This window comes from Zonotrichia leucophrys, chromosome 10, assembly GCF_028769735.1.
Source record: "Zonotrichia leucophrys gambelii isolate GWCS_2022_RI chromosome 10, RI_Zleu_2.0, whole genome shotgun sequence".
In the NCBI taxonomy this organism is placed as follows: Eukaryota; Metazoa; Chordata; class Aves; order Passeriformes; family Passerellidae; genus Zonotrichia; species Zonotrichia leucophrys.
Window position 1 is genome coordinate 5351519 of NC_088180.1, and position 21277 is coordinate 5372795.

The window sequence follows — 21277 nt, forward strand, 5'->3', positions numbered from 1 at the left end:
GTATCTTTGCAAATGTAAAATCTTTTTCAGTTTGGCACTGAAGAGTAAAGAGTAAATTCCAAAGCTTTTTAAAATATTTATTCATCATGTGATTAGCTGGATCAGTGCTCAGAGCCTAGGGTTTGCTGTTTTGAAATTACATTTTAATCACTTAATAATTTACCTACATTTTATTGAAGTGAGTCTCCTAAATATTTTCAATTATAGATGTGGATTTGCTCATGATACTGAAGACTGTAAATCCAGGTGGGAATCAGGTGTACTGCTCATGAGCTGGCAAGTTTGTTTCCATTTAATGCCCATTGAATTCAGAGGTCAGGTGTGAGGCTGTTCTGTGCCGCCCAGAGCTGGAACAGCACAGTCAAGGGAGTGCTGCAGAGCAGGGGGAGATGTGGTTCCTCTCCCTCAGAGTTTGCTCCTACATGCAGATACTTCAGGTAGGGACTGTGTGGAGCAGAGGTAATACTGTTGGGATTTAGGTGAAATTATGTTGCTGCCTTTTAGTCAGCACAGAATCCTTCACCAAGATGTTCTGCAGCATAGCTGCAAATTGTGCAGAAGTGTGCAAGCCAGCTTGAGCTCACTAGTTTTGGAAATTACTTTTTATCTTTTATGATCTTTTTCTCCTGACAGTATCCCAATCTGAGAATCTTTTGATTTTGCTGTTGAATTTTGTACATGCTTTTGTATTTAGTTCTAATTTCACTTCACAATTCTGCCGAGCCATCCTTACAAAATTCTGATGGTTATTCCCAGAAGAAGATCAGACAGTTTTTGTTTATATTTGTCAGGCTTAGGTTTGAACAGAGCTGTTGAAAGGTGAGAAGTCAGTGTGTTTGCCTGAATCACTAGCTCTGAGCATTGAAACACTGACATGAGATGAGCTGACATGCATTCACCAAAAGTGGGTAACTCTGGCTGTTCAGCAGTGTCCTTCATCCTTACAGTCCCAAACTGTTGTATCAGCCTTCTGTCTTGAGAGTAGTTAATTTACCAGAGAAATGCCTCCATCTTCTCAGAAGGATTTTGACAATAAGTAACATTAATTTTTGTTCTGTTTCAGTGATAGTTCTGCTGACAAATAGTGCTGCATGTAGATCTTATGGTAAACCAGACAGCTGGGAGAAGGAGGATCCTTGTAGGACCCAGGGGCAGGCAGGCTCAGTACCACACTGATCTCATCTAAAAGCATTTTTTGGGTTTGGTTCCCCCCAGGCACACACCACAGTGATGCCCCCATGACCCAGAATGCCTGATCTGTGCTGTTCCTGCCCCTTGGTGCCTGATCCGTGCTGTTCCTGCCCCTGGGTGCCTGATCCGTGCTGTTCCTGCCCCTGGGTGCCTGATCCGTGCTGTTCCTGCCCCTGGGTGCCTGATCTGTGCTGTTCCTGCCCCTTGGTGCCTGCTGAGGGGTGTGAGCTGCTGGGGCAGGCTGGCAGTGGGGTCAGCCCTGAGTGTCTGTGACCCTGAGCCTTTTGGGCTTGTGCCTGGCAGGAGGGGCTGTGCTCCAGGAGCTCAGGGTTACTGCTGCCTTTGTGCATTTCATTCAGGAAATGGCAGAAGAAAATATCTGGCTTGATGGACATGGCTGGCCCAGCACATTTGTCATTAGTGGCCCACTCCAGTCTGTGGCCTAGTTAATTTTAATGATTACTTCCCTCTCCCATAATAAATCCTATGGCATTAATGTTTTGCTGTAGATAAAGCTTTAGTAGTTGGAATAAATAAACCCACTAATGCAATCTCTGATCTTTCTGATATTCACCTGTGTCACTCAGTAGGATTTCTAAATGTTTTTTCATTTGAATTACAGATGTTCTGAAGTAATGTTTCTCAAGTACTGAGGGAGAGCCTTGTTGCCTTTATTTTGTATAACAGCCTATTAGGAGGAAGGCACAAGGGCACTTGAATTTAATTGAAACTACTTGAATTTAAGCTGTTAGTGCCATTTTCCATCCTCTCTGGCCTCTAGCTGCTGAGGAGGTCTCTGTAAGATCCTTTGGGATACTAACCCTGGGACACACCAAGAATCTGAACTGGTGCCAGCTGTGTTGGTTCAGGCACCTGACTATTTTATTTTCTATATATTATATAATTTATATATAATTATACATATATTACATTACACATTTTATACACATTATATTTTATATAATATATATATTAGATATAATATATTATATATATTATATAATATTATATTTATTATATCTATTATATTTATTTTATTATATTATATAATTTTTATATTATTTTCTAACAAATCCTTTGTTAGAAAATAATATGAACTGGTCCCCACAAAACCCTATTAATCTTATGGGTCTATTTCATTAGCAGATGCTGCCTGAATCAAGAGCTAGAGCAAGTCATCTTGCTGTCACCTTGATTTCTTTTTTCTCTGAAAGGAAACAGAGGTTATGAAAATTTAATGGAGTGAAGATATGGGGGAGTGGTATTTAACTTGGTCAAATTGCTTTGATTTTCAAATAATTGTCATGTTGAGAAGGTAAAATATTCTACTGATATTAAATTTTCACTAGTTTCTCCATGTTCATATGACTCTACTGCTCTTCAAAGTGTTGAAAGGGGTAAGTGCTTTTGTTTTCTGTGCACAGGCACACAAAACATCAAATGCATTTTACTGTTTTGCTAGAACACTACTCAATTTAGAACAGATTTGAGTAATTTAGAATGAAAATATACTAGTAAAACGTTTCTGTGTCAACCTGTGTTATGGTTGCAGAAATGCTAAATAAAAGATGAGTGGAAAAGGACATGAAAACAGGGCTGCAAACCTATTTAATTCCTGTACACAAAATAAGGCAACTGTGTGCTTTCTGGAGCAACATGTAGAGAAACAGATGCAGCTTGAATGGGAGAGGATGTGTTTGCAGCTGACGTTTCAGTGGTCAGAATTACCTAACCCCAGTTCCAGGAGTATTGACAGGCCCCCAGTTCATGTATTCTAATCATTCTAAAGGAGAGGTGATTCCCAGGCTTTCTAGCAAAGTTACACAACACTCAAAGCTGATTTCTTAGAACTGTTGTGTGGGCTTAACCTTAAGAGGTGTTTAAAATGCACATTATATTTTATTGTTGGCTATATGCAGCAGGTATGAGTCCTTTTCCCCAGCTGCAGTGCTTTTACATTGCTATTTTAATTTTGCCACTGGTATCTGTTGGAGGATTGCTTTACTTTAAATGAAACTATACTTATTTATACAGTTACTAACCAGAATTATCATCAGTGCATTATTCAAATAACTGCTATGTGAATACCCATTATTTCTTTAAACCTCCACTGGCTAAATGGCCTGATGAGCTTGGGAAAAATGTAGGCACACTTTTGTGAAGCTTTGGTAATTACCAGCAAAAAGCAGTGACCTCTGCCCCGTGCTGATGGAATCCATTACTCAGTTCCACAGGACAGAAGTTAGCAGCTCTCCTTCTGCTCTGCTCAATTAGGAGCTGACACAGGTTAATGTTCAATAGATCCCTGAGATAGATGATGAGATTGGGAAAAAACACAGCATTTTCTGCATTGGGCTTCAGAGCGTTGTGTGCTCACAGGGACAGGCACCAGCTCAGCCTGCTGAGGAATGTGTCACCCCACAGTGTTTGCCCCTGCTGAGGAATGAATGTGTCACCCCAGTGTTTGCCCCTGCTGAGGAATGAATGTGTCACCCCACAGTGTTTGCCCTGTGAGGATGAATGTGTCACCCCAGTGTTTGCCCTGCTGAGGAATGAATGTGTCACCCCACAGTGTTTGCCCCTGCTGAGGAATGAATGTGTCACCCCACAGTGTTTGCCCCTGCTCAGGAATGTGTCGCCCCACAGTGTTTGCCCCTGCTGAGGGATGAATGTGTCACCCCACAGTGTTTGCCCCTGGTGAGGGATGTGTCACCCCACAGTGTTTGCCCCTGGGCCATCCCATGCTGAAGCTGGGGAGCAGCTCCAGATCTCCCACAGCATCATCAGGGCACAGCAGAGGCTTCCCAGCCATCTCTGGCATATTCCCCATGCAGGGGTAAGCACACGGTGAACAGGAGTGTAATGAAGCACTGAGTCTGTCTGTCCAGCTCCACTGGGGATCTCTGTCAGGCCACAGATAACCCCAGTGCCCTGCCTGAGTAGGTGTTTGAGCCCCGGGTTTGTTCCTGCAAATTGTATTGGAGAAAGTGCTCAGTACCAGAGAACTCTCCACCAAATCTCATTTATCAGTGCATGGGAAGGCAGGATTGAGGTGCCACCTTTGCTGGTGTGTTTCCAGCCTTGTGCAAGGGGAGTGGCAGTAGGTCAGAATAAGAAAGTGTCACCTTCCTAAGGCCTTCCTGGCCTTCACCACGTCAATGATTTGTTCTTTCAGCAGCCAGCTGCACTTGGATTAATCAGCCACTAGATAGAGCTGTGTTATATAGAAAAGACCTCACTCTGCAGTATTACATTAAAATTTGGTATTCCCTACTAGTGAGCCAAAAAAATGGATCAGTTGTTGCACAGGACAGATATCAGATATGACAGGAAGCATTCTTTCTCCAAGATGCAGTAAATTCCCTCTCCATCCCTAATTATACAATAAGATCATGGATCTTTTCCAAGTGTACCTTATAATAAGGCTTCAGTGGATAGTCCAATTTAATTCCATGCATTAATTATTAAATAAGGCATATCTTTAAATTACCCCAGCAGTTAATTTTTAATCAAGCAGTCATCATAGAGCTGTTTCATCATGACTGTGGACAGTAACCTTGAAAGCAAAGTTTATATTACCTTTTTGATTTTTCATTTCCCACATTCCCTTTCTCCTTTCCTCCCCTCTCCAGTGCTGAGAAATGCTCACATATTGATCCAAGAGCCATAAACATGAGAAAAAGGAATTACCTATAACATTATCTAATAAAGCAAGCCTGTTCTGAGTATTATTTAATACTTTATGTATTTTTATTCTAATTTATAGTGCTAAACTTCTGAGATGTGTTTATTATAAAAGATCATTAGCAAAACAACTAGTGATAGGTTTAGGTCAAAAAACTAGGTTTAGTCTTTTGACTGTGTTTATGTTATTTACCAAATTTGTATTGAACTGGTACTAAGCCGTACTGGGTGCTTGAGGCTGCACAATACAATGTAAGCCATACTGAAAGAGTTGAAGAAGTTGTGTGAAAGTTGAAAATGTGTGGATTTGACAGCTTCTGCTGGCAGCAAGTGCTGCTGTAAGAACAGGATAAAAAACAACCTCCCTTCAGCAAAAAGTACTGATGGCATCCTGTAGCTTCAGCAGGTACAGGCACAGGCATTGTACAGACAATTCCATGTGTATTCTGGCCCTGGGCCTTAGCCATGAACAGAAAGAAATCCCTCTGGCTGTTTCTTAGTGGCACATTCAGTTCTTGGCCCTCCTTGGAGCAGCTCCAAAGTGCAGGACATGCAGCCAGTTCAGTGGGTGAATGTCCTGCAGCCATGAGGCCATAACAATGACACAGTTTTCTTGCAAATTCATGCATTTGATTTTTCTAGTTTCAATTTTTCATATTCCATGCTTGACTTAAGCAGAGGGTCCATAATACACACTTTATCAAACACAAGCAAAATTTTTTAATAGCCAGTATTATGAGTGTGTATTTGATTCCATTTTGTTCTCAGTTCTTGCCAATAAAATGGCACTCAGCCTGCTGGTTGAGTGGATTTGTGATTCTTTCCAAGGATCAGCTGTGGATTAGGGAAGTGCAGCTGGTGTGTTTCTCACGCCAAGTAGTTTGGGCTTTTTTTATTTTTTTATTTTTATATCCTTTTTTAAATAAATCCTGCCTCTTTTCCTATGCCTTTTCTCAGAATTTCATCTTGTTCAGTAGTAAACTTCATCCTTTATCAAACTGTATGTTAATGAGGCTGAGCAAACAGGCATTGCCCAAATGTCTCTTTACCCACAGGTGAATTTAAAAAGGTGTTCTTTGTTTTGTTTAACAAGGAAACTTCTTGTTTAAGGAGTCTCACTCTGTTGTGAGTGAAGTTGCTGGTGTAAAATGCCAATGATCTTACCCTGAGGCTGGTATGCACTCGTGTACAAGCTCTTGAGAGGTGGAATTCATGAGACTTCTGTCTGATAAAGCTTTTTTCATCTGCAGAGCCACATGGTAGTGGCCAGAGCTGTAATATAATACTTTCACTGCAGCAGTAAATGTTAATTATTTTGCTCCTCTATGTAAAAAACAGGACTGAAGAATAAAAGCAACCCAAACTTAGCAAGTAACTGCAACTCAGCCATCAGAACATGCAAATTCACTGTTTATTTTTGCAGATTTTTCAGTCATGGTATTGTTGTTACAGGTAATTGTGGCAAGTTATGGAAGCAGTTGAGGTGGATAGATCCATTTTAGAGTTCCTGTCCATGGATTCATTGTGTTCAGTCAGTGCTGGGGCTGGCAGAATCCTGGCTCTGTGACTAGGGCCCTTCACCAGCAGTGACCTGTTAGAGACACTAAAGGAAACCTAATGCCTGTTTTAATAGGGGTGAGGATTGCTCCGTGCCTGTAAAAGCAGCACATCAGCCATCTCTGCAGCAGTTGTCATCAGCAGCCTCTGTTCTCTGAAGGACTAATATGAGTATTTGTAAGAATGACCATTTTTGCACTAAAAGGCAATAAATAGATGGGATGAATTATGAAGGATGCTAGTGACTTCTGACATGTTCAGAAAGTATTTTACAGGGTACTCTAAACCTTATTCTCTGTGTAGATATATCTGCTCAATGCAAATCTCAGTTTGATGGTTGAGTAGCTTGGCTCTTGGCTCCTGTTTGGACTCATTTACAGTGATAAAAAGATGCATTTACTCCCAAGAAGTTCTCAGGTGACATTTTCACACTATTCTCTTTCTCATACAAAACAGTTCCTTCTTGGAGAAGTACACAGTAACTGGCACCTTTCAAGTTCTTCACCAGACCGGTCTGAAAAGCCATGTTCCAAATGCCACCTTTCTGTGCTGGGAAAGTGAGGAGGTGTTTGGTGGGTGTAATTTGGCTGTGCAGCAGAGCATGTGGAATTACAGTGTGTTTTCATCAACTCCTGCTTGTAGCTTTGGGTTCTACATCTGTTTTATTCAGTTGTGCATTTCAGTGCTTGAAAGCCTTTGCTTTTGAAAGGGCTCCTTTAACCTGCAGCCTGTAACTGTAAATCAAGGTTATTGCTTTCTTGTACAAAAAAAGTGCAAAGTACTATATGTTTCATGGGTCTTTTCCCAGACAAAACAAAGCCATGCTGTTGTGCACAGATTTGCTCACTGATGGTCCTGAAATAGCATTTTGATAAAATTAAGATTGCTGGCAGTACTTTAAATAAGGTGCCTATTTCCTCTGTGATTCTTATTTCAGAATGCTGTTTTCTTTTCCCTGTACCATTCTTGAATGGCTGCTGAGGGGAAAAAAAGTAAAATATCATGCTAATGCTTTATGCCAGTGAGCTTAACTCTGTAGTAATCAGAGTTCAATGGAACTGCACATTCAGCAAAGATGAACAGTGCTGAGAACATGTCCTGAGAACGTCCAGCTTATCCTGTGCTTTGCAACTGAAAAGCACAAATCATCTTACCTAATCTTTCATGGGAACTTCCAGCCTGAAAAGCCAATAAAATAAGCACACTGATGGTTTTTATAAGTCCCTGAAAAGGCATTATTTTGGCTTTAGGCATAATTTAAGTGCATCTATATAATTTGGATAGATGCCTCTATCAGAAGTGTGAACAAAGTAATGAATGTAGGAAGAGTTATACACACACAACAAGTATCTGAATTATTCTGTGCAGTGAATAAAACATGGTCAGTAACTTTATAGTGACTTTTGTTAAACCCTCAGTGAGGCTGGATGCCCCTTGACAAGGATCCAGTACTCTCTTGGACTAGTTCAGGGAGCCATTCAAGAATAAAAGGAGTGCATAATTTCAGGATTTTTCAGACCTGTGGTAGTTTGGGGACAGAAGAGGATTCAAGGCTTTAGTAGACTTTAGTGTGTACCTGTACACAAACCACAGCTTTACTACCAAGTAAGTTAGGAAGAGAGTGGCAAGCACTTCCAAGGGCATTGAGATAAATGCAGTGGGATCTGTGGAAGTACTCTTTGAAATCTTGGCTTTTAGAGCAGTAGGATAAGAGAACTCTGTTCAGGCCTAGTGGAATTTGTCAAGAAGCCAGTATCACTTTGATATGACTTTCAGTAAAAGAGAAACAGTGTCATAATGGACAAGAAGGTCCTAAACAAGCCCAGGTAGCAAAAAGTTTAGACCAGAAATAGGCACTTCTCCCCTCTCCCCTCCCTCCCTCTCTTCTTTTTTATTCCCTGCCACTCTCCCTAAATGGAGTGCTACAATTTTGCTGAATAAATAAACACCATGAGGGTTAATGTAACTATATTAAATGAGGTCTGTGTATGCTTTGCACTTCACAAACAAACAAAAAAAATATCTGTATCTGACTCAGCAAGCTCTCAGTCTCACTAGCAGGGCATGATTGGAACCCTAGATACTTTTGATCATGTATTTTGTACTTCCATATCTTCTGTATTCACATCTCAAATTAGATCCAGGAGGGTACAAGACCTTTTGTAGTGAATTTCTGTTCCTTATGATCTATTCAGATGAGTCAGCATGGAAATAGGCATAGAGATAGGGTCAAGTCTTCCCATATAAATTCTGTTACCAAGTTTCATTAGAAACCCTGTTTACTTATTTTATTTTAAATTTCAAAACTTCTGCTTTGCTCTAAAAGTGTGTTCTATGTTTAATGAACTTCCCTCACACTGGACAAGTCAGAAAAGCATTTTTGTGATGAGTAAGGCAGTAGCACAGGATGGGAGGATGAGCAGCAACATCTTGACTTTGAACTCACTTCTGTTTTTTCTTTTGCTATGAGAAACATGTCAAGTAATTAATTTGACAGCCTTCCATTGAGAATAAATTAATTTATTGCAAAGTATTCATTTGTTCAGTGTCAAGTATCACTCACTGTTGTTCCAACAAACATCAGCTGTTGGACTCTAACCTTTATAAACATTTTGCTATTTAACCTCCATGCTGAAGCAGCTCTGTTGGCCGCCAGTGACAGTTCCTCTCCAGCTGTTTCTGTGATGGTGCAAGGGATGGATGTGTGTCCTGCACAGCTCTCTGGTGGACTTAGGTAGCAAATCTTAGGCTCACCAAATGAATGCATTGGTAGAATGGCATTTAGGGTTAAGTTTAGTTGTGCTGTCAGCTCTGCTTTTGTGCCTGGTGCTGCTGTACAGAATCACCAAGTTGCTTAAATTGCCACAGTCTTTATAAAGGGATAGGATAAAGCTTGGAGCTGCCATGTTTGAACATGCTGTCCTCAGACAAAGAGAACTTGAAGATTGTCTTGAACAGAAAGATACAGGATTGTATATATAAATTTACCTGCTGACTTACATACTCTAGGGCATTTCAAGGTGAAATTATGGTATTGTAACCCATGTGTTTCTTTTCTCTAAGTGCTAATCAGAGGAGGATGTTAGAAATGCAAGTTTAAAGGGTAAATTATGCACATGTCTCATGGCTTCTAATGAAACACTTGCATTTTTTCAGCCACTGCTACACTTGGTAGCAGAGAAAATACTTGCATTAAAATGTAAAACTAAATACACTAGGGAGAAAATTCCTGCATTCTTTTTTAGTGGTTATACAGCTCAAGATTACTGAAACTAAATAAGATTTAGAGATTTCCTACCCTTCCCAGTAATGCTTAGAAGAATTATTAACTTCAGAATCTCTCTAACAAGAGCATTTGCTGCTTGCTGGCATTTCTGTTTTAATTACTGGGGGGAACATAATGTGTTTGACAAAGCTGAAAGCTGCAGTGCCTCATACTGTTTCAGCAACATACTGTGGTTTTAATTTATCTTAACCCATATTGATCAGTGGGACCTGAATTTTCCAGTCAAATGTCCCATGATTCCAGAATGTCTCCAAGCTGTTTGTCTTGGCACTATCTCTAACTTCACAAACTTTAATCAGCAGGTAAATAGCTGTCTGCTGTGTAGGGCTAAGAGGGAGTTTGTACATTAAACTCTTCAGAAGAACACAGTTGGTGAAACAGAGAGTGTTCTCTTTATTGTAAAGACACTGGTTTGTGCATACATAGACATATCACTGGCTGTGAACAGCTTTCTGGGAATGGCACAGTTTTGTGGCAGTGTGTGGGCTCATCATGGCTGTAAATTAGGAGTGTGTGTAAGCATTTACAGAACCAAGAGTTAAACATTTACAGAATCAAGAGTTAAGCAAATGTGGAAAGCTGGATGTGAGCAGTGCAGGTAGGAGAGGAGTTCAAGTGCTCAGGCCCCCTGGAGCTGCTGGCATGGGTGGCACTGCTCTGTTCCTGCCCTGGGTGATCAGCACTTTTTTCTTCTTTGTCACAGCTCATCTTTGATGTCAGTTGTGCTTAAGCAGAACACACAGTTCATTGCTGTTTTTTCTGTACAAAGCCTCTTCAAACACCAAAAAAAGGGGGTGGGGGAAGGAGAATTGTGAAACGTATGCAATTGCCACTGTTGCTATGTGAAGTTTAAAAGCTTTCGCTTAGGGAGGAGTAGTACTTATGGCACTTGACTGTATTACAGAAACACATATCAGTGGGTGAAACCTTGCCAAAAATAACTCATTTCCCTCACACTTCTCACAGGATCGAACAGCCTTTCTTACATTTGCACCAGATTTAAAAAGGCTGTGTCAATTCTTGTCTGTTCTGCTTTAAAAATAGTCTTTCCAATTCCAATCACTTGGCATAACTCAACAGGAGGGCTGCAGATGCATTCAGAGTTGAACCTGGGCAGTAAAGAAGGCAATTATTTAACTTAGTTATACATCTCTGTCATCCAGAGAAGAATTGCAGTGATAGTATCACACAGCTGAAAGAAACAATCAATTTTATTTTATAGTCCTGTCCATCTAAAAGCACTTATTCCCTGCATAAGCAGCAGTATATATTTTCCAGGAACTGGGTGTTTCCAGTGGATTGTAGATTGGGAGGGAGGGAGGGAGTGGATTGTATAAAGGAGAGAATAAGAGGAATGCATTTTTTATTGCTGCTGCACTGGGTGGTTTAATCAGATCCTACTTAAGGTCATAATACAGTTGCTGGGGATGATAGCCTGTGCTTCAAACTGGAAAGATAATTCCATTCCATCCAAACCCATTTTGTACAGAGATTATCACATTTCAGTAAATGTAGCTTGGGTTATAGGAATCAGATTGGGAATTAAGCATTTCCCACCACTTCTGTTCATGGGTTATAGTGTTAATTGATTACATTTGAAGGCTGTTGAGTTGTTGTTTGGATCAGCAGAATGCCTGGGTAATTCATCACTGGTAGGAAGAGGGTTTATGATCATTTTGCTATCAAACTGTTTCTTCTTTGGTGTTACATTTTGGCTGTTATGAATGAATTCAGGTTTTATTGGAGTTCTAGAGGCACAGACAGTGCTGTGCTTCAGCCCACAGTGCAGTGAGGGAGGTGCCAGCCCTGCCTTGCCTGTACCACAGCCACCTCACCAGCAGTTGCACTGACATGATGATTATCTCATCATTTCTCATCTATTCTGGCATGTATAGCTGTGACATTTATATTTATGCTCATCACAATTCTCACCAGTTAGTAGTGGTTTATTCTGTGAAACCCTGGTCATAAGTTCAAGCTTTAATTCAGCTATAAAAGCAATAGAGGCTTCCTAGAGCTGCAATTTTTCTCTGATATGACAACAGGTTTGGTTTGTAAGCAGCATTTGGTTCCTCTCAAATGATGAAACTTGGATCCAAGGGGATTTTGACACTGTTTTGTGGTTTTGCCATCCTCTCCCCTTCTTCAACATTTCTGAATTATGTCCCATTGTAATTACTGCTCAATCCTTTGTGACTTTGGCATTTATAGTTTACTGGGGCATTTCAAGTTTGGTTTTGGTCTGATCATGGCTGTGGAAAGGAAGACAGTATTTACCTTAGGTGTTTTTCATGAAGTCTGTCTTGGTTCCTACTCATGTACAGTTTTACAAATAATCTTACACAAAAAAACTAAGACATTGCATCTTATGGTGTATTTTAGTATGTCAAAGTTCAGCTCATCCATTTGCTGTCCATGAATTTTACTTTTGATCTGTGTATGGATGAGTGTCTATATGATATGTCTTGAAAGCTCTCAGAGAATGTTACATAAACACTGCGGGAGAATAAATTCAGGGGGAAAGTTTCTCTTCATACTATTTGAATTAATTTGCTTTTATTAGGAGAGTATTTTCAACACCAGTAAGTATCTGATAAGAAATGGTACATGGTGTTGATTTCATTGATAGACACACTTTTGGGACACACCAGCAAATGCATCTGATCAGAGCAGTGTCATGTGTTTTATCTTTTTGTTAGAAAGGCTATTGGCTGCATTCAGTAAGTGAGCTATCAAGCATGCCAAACAAAACTTACCACTTGGGAAAAGTTATGTGAGCTGCCCATTATTCCTACATAAATATAACTGATTACCCAGGTATTGGATTTACAGCTCTTGTAATAAAACCTGTTCATTTTTGAAAATAAACAAGTTGTTTGCTGTCAGTGAAGCAAGAATATTTTTATTTTGGTGGTGGGAGTAATAGGGGTGTGATTTTACAGCGAAGGATGTAATTAAAGCTTTTTTGGGATGGACTCTTTATCATATATGAAAATATTGTTTAAATCAGTAAAACCAAATTAATGAGTTCTTCCTTGCTGCTTACTCCCTGTAAGCATGTGGGTACTGTTGGAAACCAAGGGAATTTTTTTCTGAGACAGTCACAGTGAGGGCAGCAGAGATGCATATCTTTATCCCTTTCCTTCACACTGCATTTATATCAAGCCATGTCACTAAACAAACTCCAAGTGCTGTGAGCCTTCCCATAGTATGAGTGCAGGCATCCATGAAAACTATCCTTTGTCTAGTGGCCTTTTCTCTGAGAATGTAATTTTTTTCACTCATGTGTGTTATTCCTTTGAACTCTGAATGAGCACTTTGGCTGAACTTGGCAGAATTATACATTTAGAATTAAATGCCAGCAGTTTCTTCCTCTTACCATGCAGAATTTTGTCATAGGCTTTTCAGACAGTAAGCACAGCAGACAGTGTGCCCTTAACAACAGAAGTGCACATTTATTAGGTTTTTAGCCAACTTGGTTATGGTTTATTTTACACACATTGTGTATAAGGCCCTTTGCTTTCACAGGGCTGTTCCCCAGCCCACCCCTGGAACATGCTGGTTAATTCCTATTGTATTCTATAACTATTGTGGTATTATCATTATATTTTTAGAGAGAGAGAATTATGTGCTATTTGAAGTACTGTTCAGAACATTCAGTGTAGGCATCCTGACAAGCTGTGGCATTGCTTAAAATGCTACATCTGAAAACTGTGGTTTTTAACATCATCCAAACTTCTTTATTTGCAGTAGCAAGTGAGGAAAGTGTTCCTATTGCCTGTAGAGAGGTCTTTGATCTCAGTCACCTTAAACTGAAGTCTTTAACAGTTACAATTTTGTTCTTTTTGGGTGGATGCACGTCTTGGTTGCCTTTCTTGAGTCTTACACTTGAACTGAGGTGTCAGAGCAGTTATGGTGTTCCCAAAGGGGAACGCTGGCAGGCTACAGGTCCAAATTTCCGATAAGGAAAAAATCTGCAAAACTTGTGTTTGATTTTTATGAGTGCTGTACTTTCTCAGGTGTGTGTTTCTGTCATTGCAGTTTGGGCTAACAGATGGCAGAACAAAACACACATTAATGATGTTTCCAATATTTGTTCTTAAAATGTATCATGCCTTATAAATGTAGGTGCTGTAGATACAACTCCCTTTCTTACATAATGGCTGGCCAAAGAGAACTTGTTCAGCAGCAGAGAGGAATTAATTGCTTAGTAACTTCCATTGTTATGGAGTACCTAGCCAAAAAAACATACCACATTCCATGTCCATGTTCCATTTTCAAAAGGGAGTTAAGTGCCCAAATCACCTTTTTGTATTAATTCTTTGGCTTATATATCTTTGATAATATTTCTTGTCCAATAGGTCATCCTTTTCTAGCTCACAGAGTACCCCACATTCTATATAATAGACATCCATAAAGGCCTCTCAAATTTGATTTCCCCTGGAAAAAGGAACATCTGTGGACTTCATTGTGTGTCCTCCCTCCATTTCTGTGCTGACCTTTCAAGAATCTTCCATCCTCCATCCTTTTTCTAAGCTGGCAGGAACTTTGTCTCACTAGGAAGCCCAGGATCTGGTTCTAAACCAAAGCTGTTTCAGCTGCACACTTTGCCATGTAGGGCAGACAGAAGTTCAAATTAGACCTGTAAAACATTTTGTTGCCAGCCACAGGTGAGTACATGTTCAGTACATTGAAGATAAGTTATAGGATCAGGGAAATAAGTTTACAGTCTAACAGTGCAGTGCAGCAAGAACAGGCAGGCAGCCTTTAGCTCCAGAGAGCAGGATCCTTAGATGTGATTCTGGATCTCACCCTTATCTGTTGCATTATGGCAATTACTTTGGCCCCTAGCTCATCGAGGCAAATGTTGAAAGTTAGAACAAAGAATTACCTGCAACACACAGTGTCCTCTGCCATTGGTGGTTTTAAAGTATTAGAAGATGCAAAAAAGCCCTTGTCAGCAAAGGAATTAATTATATTGACAAAGGCAACAGGGTATGAAAATGCATGTGATATGTAAAGTTACAAAATTAATGGCTTATTTACGACTTCAGCTGTTTTAGTACAGCATTTTGCCCAACTTCAAATTGTTCTAAAAAGGATTAGATATAATTAATGCTGTATGACCTCCTTTTTTCTTCTTTTCAAAGAATGTAGAGCTGTACATCTAATGAGGACCCCTGAAAGGACTATTATGTCCAATTGTCTCAATTATGCAAATAGCGTTGATATTTTAGCAGAAGGGAGGAGATACTTCAAATTAAAAGTTTCAGCTCCTGCTTTAGCCTTTCTGCAGCGCCGGCATTTTTACAGCAAGTACATCCACTGTTTGAAGAGAGGAAAGGAGGTTTAACAAATTGGAGATTTGGGCACTATCAAAGTAGATTTGTTGTGCCTTGTTCCACCATGAGATGAAAATACCCTCTGGGCAGAGAGATGGGTCATGAGACTTCTAAAGGATTACCTTCAAAGGGAGTCATGAGATTGGTTTGAACAAAGAAGCTGCTCACATGCTTATCATATGAGATTCTCTTCTTAAAGTGGTGGAAACCCATCTCCTTGGGAATTCTCATGAACTTCAGAGACTGGAAGTCCTAACAGTAAGATGAATGAGACGTCTGAACAATAAACAGAAAGATGGGACAGAAGCACAGAGTTAAATGCACTTTATTTATTCTAGCTGTAATTCATCTTTCCAAACTCTGAAACACTTCCAGGGACGAGCAGGTAGGACATGATTTTAAATCATTTTTCATTTCATTCCTGATAGTCTTCTACCTTTTGTCACAGCGATGTGCACAACTGAAATTTGTGCCGAAGAGCTGCGTAGTGACCTGCAGCCGATGGGACGCAGATAATTCCCTTGATCTGATTAGACTTCTTCTTAGATTTCTCATTTTGAAGGATGTGAAACATGAAGTACTAGATGCAAGAAGGCAAAATGAGTTTTCAGGTCCAAAAATGATGTCTCAACACCTCAAAATTAAAAAATTGCGTGAGCGTGACTGTAATGCGATGTTGAAATACTGGCAAAGAAACACCACGTACCTCACATATTTCAATATTTTGAATGCTAATTTCAAGCTACCTCTGCAAAAAATGGGGAAGGAGTTCTGGAGTTTTCTTTATTTTGTAGGTTGTGATTTTTCATTTTTTGGGGGCTGTTCTGGGTTTTCAAAATTAGCCAGTAATATTACTTTATGGAGCTCTCTTGTGGCAATATGCCTTCTGATGAGCAAGCTTCCTTCTGTGTGTATTTGTTTCCAGAATTTATCAAGGTCTTATGGTAGGTCAGGTATTAAGGAAGTCTTGGAACAGGAAAAGTGTCGAATTTTCCCCACCTCAGTGAGTGCTGGCCATGAAGGAGGTTCCCCAGTGAAATACATTTAACAAACATCAGCTGCCCCATCACGTTTGTACCTGCAGTGCTGCTGCTGTCGTGTGAAGAAATGCATTCCTGCCATAAAGCTCATTGGGCTGGGAGGTGAGAGGTCTCACAGGGCCCCAACCTACCTGTGATCTCTGAGTATTCACACACCAATCTTTCAAGAGATTGAGGAGCCAAGGAAGCCCAGGTTTGGCCCTTGTTCCCCCCAGCTCTTCCAATCATGGCCCCAGAGAAGCTCCCACCCGCTGTTGTGTCCTTCCTGCCCTTTGCTGTGGTCCCACTGGGCCCTGAGCGGGCACCCATCCCCTGCTGAGCAGAGACAGCCATGGAAACAGCTCCTGGCTATTCCAGTCTCCTTTAGCTCCTCCAGTTCAGGATTTAAAAGTTTTCTTTTCCATTTTTGATAACAGATTAAATCCAGAAAATGGAAACTTTTGTTATAGCTTTTCCCTACTATCACTCTAATTCAAATCACCGATAGATAATGGATTAAAACAATGGATTTTAAAGAGAAGGAACAATGTGCTGCGCACCATGATAAAAAAGTCCAGGAACATCACTGGACATACTGTTTTCTGTTCTATGGCACCCGCTAGTTCTCTTCACTCGCCTCCTCATGGGTTTTAGGTGCATAAGGACTGAAAAGATTGGCCAGATTTTCTGAAAACTGTAAGCTCTGCAATCTCCCATTGCCCTCACCCTCTGTAATTATTTCAGCCCTGAAATATTCAGGTTTTCAGGAAGTTCCCAATGAATGTTGGCCACTCTCTGGTGTACAAAATGCAATATTTCAAACATAAGTATTTAGAGTCTGCAGGAAATAATTTAAACCTTAAATTCCAATGCTTTTATAAGGATTTCTGAAAGATTATGAGAAATAATTTTGTGCAAACCCTGCAACCCAAGAGTTTAAATAGCTGGAAATTTTTTTTTTGAAAATGACAGAAAGCAGCAGGGAATAAAATGCATCTGATTGTGGCATGTTCTATGGAAGGTTTTAGCTCTTAGCTAATGCCCAGAAAAAAATTGCTCTACTGAGTGTGAAATTAGCCACAGAAAGTTGCAAATTTTCAACAGCTCAAACTCTTTAACAGAATTCTACCTGAAGAATCTTGCTGTCAGGAAAACTGTGTGCTGCAAACAAATGTTAATTTCTCCAGAGATAGATTGGCTAACTAGTGTATTACATACATATTTCCAAAAGGGTGCATATTTATAGTACGCAGCAGAACTAAATATTATAGTATCTTTTCTCAAAATACGTATTTGTTCAGCATCTCCAGAATTGAGAGACTTCTGAGATATGCATATATTCTTCACATGTGAATATAGAAATGTTGCTTCATAGCAATTTTAAATTGTGTTTTATTAATGTGCATGCCCTAAGTACTGGCTTTTTGTCACACATTTTGAAAATCTCAGTGTAACAAATTCTTCAAGCCCAGCTGTTTTTTGTGCTTTGCCCTTCAAGTAGTACTAACTACAACTGTGCATTTAGAACAAACTCTCATGGATGGGTAATGTTCCATGCAACATGTAGTCATTTTCTTCAGTTGTTTTACATTTGTGGTTTGTCCTATTTCATAAAGAAAAAGGTCTCAAACCATACTATTATGTCATGTATGAAAAATCAGCATGACAAGCTGACTTGTCAGAAGTTGTATAGTTCTCTCTGAACTAGGAACTTGTAATCTCATAAATCAAAGAAGTGCTTATACTTTTAGTCCTTTTCCAAACAGCAAGCACATCTTTGATTATTTATACTCCAATTATTAATAATAAGTCATTATTCTTAATAATGCAGACTCGAATGACCCAGATCTCACTGATGGAGGCAATATTCTAGTCCTAATCAATGTTTTTTGCATCTGCATGTAAGTGTAGGCTAGTCTTTTCTGTAGGCATGATTAACATCTATTGATACAATTTTCTAAACCACAAATAACCAGGAGAATTAGGTATGTGGGTAGTTTTAGTGAGAACTATTCTCAGGCTTAGTTTTGTATTAAGGGAAGTACCTTGTCATGTTGATCATGATTTCATAAGTGTTGATGAATTGCACAAAGGAAAGTTTGCTGTTGAGGGTGTTGAATCCCAGGGGTTTTCATTATAATAGCAGTTTTATATTTCAGGTCAGAATGAATGGCCTGTACTAAAGGCTCATAGTTTAGAATAGTTTAAGAGAAATAGCCCACATGCAAATAATCTGGAAGTACCCTGACTTCTTTTGAAAATATTATCTAGCAGAGTCTTTATATTAGCCAAGACAGATAATAGTTACAGTACAAAAAACATTCCTGAGCCTTGTCAGAACTAGATACCAGGGTCATCTTAAATTTTTAAATAAAAATTATCAACAAAAATATGTTACAGATGAGACTAGGAATTACCAGGCTGCTTTGGCTAATATAATGTTAGAGGCTGCTTATTGTCTCTCCCTGCTCGTCCATCCTGCAGTATCAGACCTCTTGAGAGAGGTCACTTAGGTGAGGTTGGTCACCACTTCCCATCTCAGTGTCTTGGTTAGTGTGTGAGATCTGGGAGTAAAACTTGGCCTGTGGAGTGTCTCTGGGCTGAAGGTGCTTTGGGGAGAAGGTGCAGAGGCTCAGTACAGGCTGGTGTTTGTGTTCCCCATCTCCCAAGCATCCAGACAGGAGGGCTAAAGGCAAGAGGAGGACTTAGCAAGGTATTAACAGAACTGGAATAAGTAACAAATGGAGATTAACATTATTGTTAGCATGTCTTCCCTGAAATTTGGTGCAGTAAGGGAAAGGACAAGCTGTTGCAGGAATGCCTTTTGCGTCCTTAAAATGTGGTAGATATGGTGTGTGAGGTTGTCAGTGAATTTCTTTTGTATTCTGCACAGAAAAATTCCGTACTGCAAAACTACACAGGGTATGTTCTCCCCAGGCATGTGCTGAGCCAGGCTGTGCTGCAGTGCACTCCAAATGGTTCTTTAGGTTGGTTTATTATAGTTTCATTAGCAGTGTAGTTACATTAGTGCTGGGCTGTGCCTGCCTCTCTGTAGGAGCCCATCCAGCACTTTGCTCCTGTGCCTCCATGGACTTGGTGCTGGAGCTGGGGCTCTCCACCATGTGAGAGGCAGCCAGGCTGCTGTGCTCCTGAGGCTGTAGCTGTTTTTCACACTGCAAAGCCTCTGGGGAAGTGCTGTGTATCTCTCAGAGGTGCAGCAGAATCATCTTAGCTTTGAAAAAGGAGCTTGTTACTTCTTACTTGCAGGCTTTGCAAACCGTGTCCCTCAGTTAATGAACATGGAGAGAAAATGGAAAAATTTTCTTTTTACGGCCGATGTCTGCTGTGCCTCTCCAGGAACACAGAGTGTAATGAAGCCATGAAAGCTCCTTACAGCTCTCTGTGCAGTGTAGCATCATTTTCTGGTTTGCACACCAGCAGCAGGAGGGATTTCTGGCCTCAATTTGAAATAACAGCATTGCTTGCCCTGCTTACAGACACTGCCATCCTGCCTGGTGTGTGTTAGTCTCTACCACAGAACCAGTGGCTCCTTGACAAAGTTGCTACAAGTGCATGGATTCAAATTGAACAATATGAAAAACACAGTGGGCTGACTGTCTCAAGATCACATATAAAATTTGACAGAACTCTCTGTATCACTAAGAATAAGAATTGTCTTGAGCAAATAGGATTTTATTTGAAAGAATCTTTAAACTGTTACAAATCCCTTCTTGATGCTCTTATTAGCAAAAGAATATAAAAGATCCTCTTTCTCTTGGGTGTTGTTTGGTACTTCATATTCTAATAATTACTAAAGCTATTCTTGGTTCTACAAATAGATTTTTGATAGAACTCATGCTAACAAGAGTTTTGGGAATTTCGTAGATTCATAGGCTGTTGCTGTGTTCTGTAGTTGGGGACATTGTTCGTGGCTCTGGCTTCTTTGTGGCATAACACAAATTCAAAATAGCATTTTGATTTCATGCCCTGTACTTATTTAGCAATGAATAACTTTTCAGTAAAATCTTACCAGTTTTTGAGTGGCTACAAGATTGGCTATTAACATACATCACATAGTTTGGAGGATTTTTCTCTGAGCAAGACCTTGTTATTAGGAGGAATGTAATTTCTAGGCAGAACTAATCACCTGAAAGATTAATTAGTTGGGCACTTGGAAAAACTGTTCCTTCAAAGCGAAGAAGGATGATGAATAGTGTAATTGGGATGTTGCATTTAAAGGCAGCACAAAATAGAAATTGTTCTCATGTCAGGATTTAAGTTCCAGATAACAGAGATTCTGTTTATATAATGATTTATTTTTTCTCCCAACTGTTTAGTGTTCTTATTTACTTTCTTTTAAGTAAGAGTGCAGATGCCCTTGATAGGAATTTCATTTCACATTCAGATTACTTCTTTCTTTCACTATCTCATCAAGGCAAACATCCCTGTGCTCAAATCTAGCATAAATACCCCAGTTTAATTCTGTAGAGCATTCTAATTTTATGATTGAGCAACACAGTTGAGATTTGATTTCTGTGGTAATGCCACCTTTTCTGCAGCATACTGCAAGCCATAGGAGGATTACCTGAAAAGTTGGTCAGATGGTGTTAACAGGGCTACAGATGAATGTTTCCATAAATGACAACAAGTCAGTCCACATCTTAACAAGATATTGGTCAAAATAATTTGTACTAGTCCACAGATGTAAGCTCTGCTGCCCAGCCAGATCCATTTTTGTATTATTGTGTGCTTGACTTAGCCTGAACAGCTCTGTCAGGCCCTGTATTATTCATGACATACATTTGTTTGGTCCCCTGCCTGCTCCCTCAGTGCATTTGTGCACCAGGCACTGTCTGCATCTCCAATCCCCATCGATGCACCAAGCCCTGCTGTTCTCATGCCTGCTCACCAGCTGGGCCTGGCCCTGGCTAAACCTCTCTGGAGAGCAGCAGCTGTGGAATACGTGCTCCTCCCTTGTGCCCCAGGTGCCTCTGAGCTGTGAGAGCAGAAGCTCTGCAGCTCCAAGGTGAGGCCAAGCCCTGTCCCATCCTGTCCCAGTTCAAGCAAGCCGAGCCATCGAGCAAGGACACGAGTCCCTGCTCCAGGAGCAGCACTCTGGGGGTCATTGGAGCTCACAGAGCTCAGTCCTGCTTTTAGACCTGCTTGGCCTTTGGGTGTGCCCCAGTGGCACAGCAGAC

The 21277-nt window shown here is 40.2% G+C and overlaps 1 protein-coding gene across 1 annotated transcript in view; it reads left to right on the forward strand.

The window, feature by feature from the left end:
* Positions 1-342: 342 nt before the first annotated feature.
* TRPM1 (transient receptor potential cation channel subfamily M member 1) overlaps positions 343-21277 on the forward strand; it is a 58651-nt gene continuing 37716 nt past the window's right edge. Inside the window, exon 1 of the mRNA XM_064721851.1 lies at positions 343-437. Within this exon, the coding sequence (XP_064577921.1) occupies positions 390-437 (48 nt within the window). The 5' untranslated portion in view covers positions 343-389. The remainder of the gene's footprint in view (positions 438-21277) is intronic.